At 39.0% G+C, this 6,593-nt stretch overlaps 1 protein-coding gene across 1 annotated transcript; it reads left to right on the forward strand.

The window, feature by feature from the left end:
- The first annotated feature begins 753 nt into the window (after positions 1–753).
- On the forward strand, positions 754–5,041 carry LOC141628373 (uncharacterized). The gene is made up of 5 exons (XM_074441529.1): positions 754–1,240; positions 3,120–3,277; positions 3,991–4,212; positions 4,323–4,387; positions 4,552–5,041. The coding sequence occupies exons 1-5, from the start codon at positions 754–756 to the stop codon at positions 5,039–5,041; spliced, it is 1,422 nt and encodes a 473-aa protein (XP_074297630.1).
- Positions 5,042–6,593: the final 1,552 nt, after the last annotated feature.

Raw genomic sequence — 6,593 nt, forward strand, 5'->3', positions numbered from 1 at the left:
TACAATCGCAGTTGCTTTATTGTCACATTCCGTCAATTTTGATTATATTTGTCTTTATTCTGTTGCATTTCAGTTTTTTAGGTTGATCGATTTTATGTTTGCTTCAATTTTAATGAAATCCGTTCACTTCTACTCCAATTTACGGTCTCCTTTCCTTTGATTATACTCGTAGTTGCTTTCGTCTTAAATATTAGGTCAAATATCCTTGTATTTGTTGATTTTCTCGTTCAATTTCGGTCAAATTTCATTATATTTGACCTCTTTTCTTGTCTTGTATATTCCTGTTCCCCTGTCTGTATATTCCTGTTCTGCTGTCAATGCTTACAGGCTCAGCTTGTTACAATATCAATGTTACTGTAACACAATCACATATATTCATTTTCCATTTTCCTTTTTGTATTACAGACTCAAGTACTGTTACTCAACCCCATTCTACGCCAATTGTCCAAGAGCAGCCCAATCCTCACCCAAATAACCAACTTGTTCTGTCTCACACGCCTAATGGAGGTGAGCGCTGGATGCGTGTGGTTGAGCACAAGTTTAGACCTACCATTGGTGCAGTTTTCGCCTCCCTTGAGGCTGGAATCAAGTTCTACGAGGTTTATGCTCGGGCATGTGGATTTACCCCTCGGAAGCACAAGATGCGAAAACACTACAAGGTGGTGTTGCACACCAAAAATTCGTAGTCAGAATCGTCAAGGGTTCGGGAATCTAAACCGAAACAGCGTCCCCGGAACCAAGGATGATGAGAATATGGGTGATGGTTCGTCCACAGCTAGTACAGTTACACGGCGAGTTAAAATCACAAGAATTGGATGCCGAGCGTACGTCAGATTTGCCCTTCTACATGGCCTTGATGGCCCAGCTATGATTGACGAGTTTTCTGAAGTCCACAATCATCGTCTCACCTCTGTCTGTAACAGAGATCTCGATAAGATTTCACGATCCCTTGATATGTTCCAGAAGACGCTTATCTTAGACAACTCCAAGTTGAATATTGGCGCTGGATTGACCTTTAGACAGGTTAAGGAACTTGTCAATGGGTATGAAAATATCGGTGCTACATTGATAGATTTTAAGAACTTTCAAAGAGATATCAAGTGCTACATTGGGTTAAGAGATGTTGACCTTTTCATCGATCGACTCGAGAAACTTAAAGCGACCCAACCCCAGTTCTACTTCGCCTATGATGTTGATTCGCAAAATCGTCTAACAAAGTTCTTTTGGGCTGATGCTACATGTATTAGAAACTACTCATTCTTTAGGGATGCTGTGAGCTTCGACCCTACACTACTACAAATCCAGGCAACTACAACGCCCCTTTAAACAACGTTTATGCACGAAAATCACAATAGACGTTGTATAATGTATGGCGCGATTTTTACTAAACTTAATTACAACGGGTATGGTTATATAACCGTTGTTATACGTTTTAACAACGGGTTAAATTTGCACAACCGTTGTTAATAATTTGGCGCAAAATTGGCGCAAAGTTAGTGTAAAGTAATCACAACGGGTATTTTTAAACCCGTTGTTAAAACTTATTTAACAACGGTTGTTATTTTACAACCGTTGTTAAAACTTATTTAAGAACGGTTGTTATTGAACAACCGTTGTCAATACTTTCAATACTATAAACCACACAAACACAGATCTGCTACAGCCACAAAACACATACATAACCTAACACAAACACAAACACCGACAAACACAAACACAAACACAGCAAACACAGCAAACACACTTTCTCATCGTCTCTTTCTCTCTTTCTCATCGTCGCTTTATCATCTCGCCGTCACTGTTGGTTTCATCGTCTCTTACTTTCTCTAATTATCAGGTAAATCTCGCCGTCACTGTTGGTTTCATCGTCTTTCATCGTCATTGTTTACTTTTTTTAATTATTTCATTTAATTTGCATGTATATATGATGGGTTTTTATAGATCATTATTATGTTATTATTCGCTTAATTAGCTCGTAAAACAAATTAAATAAAATAAAACAAAGAAGAAGCAAGATGATAGAGATGAATGCATGATAAACTTAATTAATAATTCATTAATATATATATATATATATATATATATATATATATATATATATATATATATATATATACATAAATTAAAAAAAGAATTACATTTCTAAAAATGCAATTCTTATATTTTTATAGAGAGTCTTATTCTCTTCTATGATATCCCTCATCTCCTCCTTAGCTATTTGGAGGTTTCGTTCAGCAGTTGCTATATCGTCATATAGCTGCAACAACTACTGCTCTGTCAAGCCATTTCTTTTGGCGTCTTTGAGTGCGGCTTGAGCATCCACAAGATAGCTCATAAAACTGTCCTCGATGTAGAGCAACCGGCGGATGAAGCTGTTGTTGTGCTCGGTCATAGTAAGAGTTTTAAGGATGGAATCGTTCATTTTATTGATGAACTTTGGAGTTGTTAGTTTGAAAGATTAATTAGTAGTTGGAGATTGTTTTAGCAGTTAGGGTTTGAAGATAGTGAGATAATGGAATATTGGTTGAGATAATGTATGTATTTATACTAAGTAATGTGTCCTTTGAGTTGTTTTTTAATTAATATAATATATGCATGTTTAGGAAGTTGTGCCATAATCATCATATCTCCCTGCTTCAAATCTAATGTAAACACTTCTCATTCCATATATTGTCCATTCATATGCACAGTACAGGAGGGATGGTAGTAATAATGCATGCATCAGAATTATAACGGGCCCCGTAATTATGCATGCATCTAGTAATATTTAATTTAATTTTTTTTATTTTGTAAAAACAAACAACAACGGTTATGTAGAAACAACCCGCTGTCTTTAGTTATAACAACGGTTCTTTGTAAAGTAACCGTTGTTATAACTTTCCCACCAAAATTGAGTCACACTTTCCACAACGGGTTTTTATACTTAAAACCGTTGTTAATAGTTTTAACAACGGGTTCCTTAAGAAAACCAATCGTTGTTAAAACTTTTTACAACGGACGCTTTAACAACGTCTGCTTTTTTATATAACAACGGTTTTTAACCGTTGTTATAGCATGTATCTGTAGTAGTGCTACTTACGGAACCAACAAGTATGATATGGTTTTTACACCATTCACAGGTGTTAATCACCACAGAAAGTCAGTGTTGTTTGCCGGTTGTCTCCTGTTACACGAGGATGACATCTCCTTCCAATGGACCTTTCAACATTTCTTGACTGCCATGGGACAAAAAGAGCCGCAGTTCATGATCACGGATCATTGCCCTGGCTTAAAGAAGGTAATAGTGTGACAATGTTACTGTAACAGACTTACTTAAAATTATTGTACCACAACTTTTTGACTCCAACTACCACTGTTCCATCTCTTCCTCTTTTACAAGGTTATTCAATAACAATGTTACTGTAACTAAATTACTAACATATAATTTACTCATTTGCTCTTTCCCTATCACTGGTCAATATCACGTTCGACTTGTCGTTTCATTATGACCGGCATACAACAAAGCTTTCCGTTCGCTTTTCAAGACAGCTAGGCATCGTTATTGTATGTGGCATATTACACAAAAGATCACGGACAAAGTTGGTTCAACACTCTGCAGAGACACGGACTTCCTTGCTCGCTTCAACGCTGTTGTTTGGGACCCGATATGGAGCCGTCGAGTTCGAAGAGAAGTGGCGAAGGTCATTTCGATTTCGAGTGGAAGATAATGATTGGTTGACTACAATGTTCGACGACAGACACCATTCAATTTCTGCCTACCATCGTGACCTTGCCTTGGGCTGCATATTAAGAACAACACAGCGATCAGAAAGTACAAATTCGTTTTTCAAGCTCTATGAGAATCACTTTGGTACACTGGTCGAATTTTGGATGAGGTAAACAACTCTTTTTCATTCCTTACGATGCATCTGGAACAGTGTATGTTACAATACCATTGTTTCATTGTTACATAAATAATTTGTTGCCGAATCCTTGTTGCATTAAAACCAGGTTCCAAATCGCTATGGACCAAAGAGCGCTATACACGAAGGTGCGATGATTATAACAAATGACCACTCATTCCCTGAGCTTAAGACAAAATTACCTATAGAAAAGCATGGCGCTATTATATACACACATGCTGTGTTCAAGGTGTTTCAAGAAGAAGTAATGGCTGCCGATTCATGTGGTGTTGATGACTATGAGAAGGAGGAGCATGTGCGCATAATTCATGTAATCGATCTTTGAGACAGACGAAATTTTCAAGGTGAGGTTGGACCTTAGAAGCACGTATGCATGCGATGCGAGTGTAAACTGTTCAAAAGAATTGGATTACTCTGCAGGCATATTGTGTGGGTGTACAAGGGCAAAGGAATTGGGCGAATACCAAGCAAGTACATTGTAGATCGTTCGCTAAATAACACACACGCAGCGAACATGTTTGATTCGAAAACATTATTACAGTGACAGTTTTGACTTGTTAAAGTAATTGTTTACAGTAACATTGTAACCATAATTTCTTATAGTAACATTGTCACCATGATAAACAGTAACCTGTTGTTTTACTTCCAGGCTTGATTCGAATGAGAATGTCATTGAGGATTCATATATGGCTACGTCTGATAACAGTCATTTGTGCAACGTATGGTCAGAGTTCCGTCAGATAGTTGGTGTCCTCAAAACTTTACCTGCTGAACACACGGAAGAGTTAGTAGCCCTCCTAGTTGAGTTCCGGCAGAAGTTATGTATTGAACCGCTTACAAAAGACCAAGAGATGGAGATTCTGTTGGGCTGCAGCTCGTCGTCTGAAGTCACTATCCACCATCCGGAACAAGCACGCAACAAGGGCAGCGGAAAAAGATTGAAGTCAGCTAAACAACAGGCCATTGAAAAAGCAGCCAAGCCAAAGAGGCTATATGCATACTGCAAAGAAAGAGTTACCCACGACAGGAGAACATGCCCTCTTCGCATAGCTGATGAAGCTGCTGAGAAAGTAGCTAAAAGAAAAAAGTTTGATATTGTTATGATGTTACAGTGCCATTGTGACCTTATCAATAATTAATAGGATTTTGTGTTGCTGTGACAATAATATGTCACAATAAAAATAAAAAGTAGAATTGTATGTTGCTGTGACAATAACATGTCACAGTAAAAAGTCATTCGATTTTCCTACATCATAGTTAACATTTTATACAGCACTTACAACATTTTATACAACAATAAATATTGTTTTAGGACCATTTTCCGTCCCGTTTTAGGAGCATATTTCCTAAGTTTTACAGTAACAGTGTTATACAATTTGTTTTGTAAATATGCCCTTTGTTTAAGGATTTCGCGGTGTCGCCTAATCCAACCCTAAACCCTTTTCCGTCCCGTTTTAGGAGCATTTTTCCCCAACTTTAAATCCCATCCACAACAGGGTATCACCCGTCCTTCCCTAGGGTTTAGTTTTGGTTTTTTTGCACCACGATTTTTTAAGGAAAAGGGTTTAGGATTTAGTTTTGGTTTTACTGTAACAGTGTTGTACTACGACCAACCTTTGTTTAAAGAAAAGGGTTTAGGGTTGGATTAGGCGGCTCCGCGAAGCGGTGCCACCTAATCCAACCCTAAACCCTTTTCCGTCCCGTTTTAGGAGCGTTTTTCCCCAAATTTAAATCCTGTCGTACGTTTTAGGAGCGTTTTTCCCCAAATTTAAATCCCGTCCACGACAGGGTATCACCCGTCCTTCCCTAGGGTTTAGTTTTGGTTTTTTTGTAGCACCATTTTTTAAGGAAAAGGATTTAGGGTTGGATTAGGCGGCTCCGCAAAGCGGTGCCGCCTAATCCAACCCTAAATCCTTTTCCGTCCCGTTTTAGCAGCGTTTTTCCCCAAATTTAAATCCCGTCCACGACAGGGTATCACTCGTCCTTCCCTAGGGTTTAGTTTTGGTTTTTTTGCACCACGATTTTTAAAGGAAAAGGGTTTAGGGTTTGATTAGGCGGCTCCGCGAAGCGGTGCCGCCTAATCCAACCTTAAACCCTTTTCCGTCCCGTTTTAGGAGCGTTTTCCCCCAAATTTAAATCCCTTCCACGATAGGATATCACCCGTCCTTTCCTAGGGTTTAGTTTTGGTTTTTTTGCACCACAATTTTTTAAGGAAAAGGGTTTAGGGTTGGATTAGGCGGCTCCGCGAAGCGGTGCCGCCTAATCCAACCCTAAACCCTTTTCCGTCCTGTTTTAGGAGCGTTTTTCCCCAAATTTAAATCCCGTCGTACGACAGGGTATCACCCGTCCTTCCCTAGGGTTTAGTTTTGGTTTTTTGCACCACGATTTTTTAAGGAAAAGGGTTTAGGGTTGGATTAGGCGGCTCCGCGAAGCGGTGCCGCCTAATCCAACCCTAAACCCTTTTCCGTCCCGTTTTAGGAGCGTTTTTCCCCAAATTTAAATCTCGTCCACGACAGGGTATCACCCGTCCTTCCCTAGTGTTTAGTTTTGGTTTTACTGTAACAGTGTTGTACTACGAATAACCTTTGTTTAAGGAAAAGGGTTTAGGGTCGGATTAGGCCCTTCGCGGAGCCGCCTAATCCAACCCTAAACCCTTTTCTGTCCCGTTTTAGGAGCGTTTTTCCCCAAATT

Source organism: Silene latifolia, chromosome Y (assembly GCF_048544455.1).
Source record: "Silene latifolia isolate original U9 population chromosome Y, ASM4854445v1, whole genome shotgun sequence".
NCBI classification, from domain to species: domain Eukaryota; kingdom Viridiplantae; phylum Streptophyta; class Magnoliopsida; order Caryophyllales; family Caryophyllaceae; genus Silene; species Silene latifolia.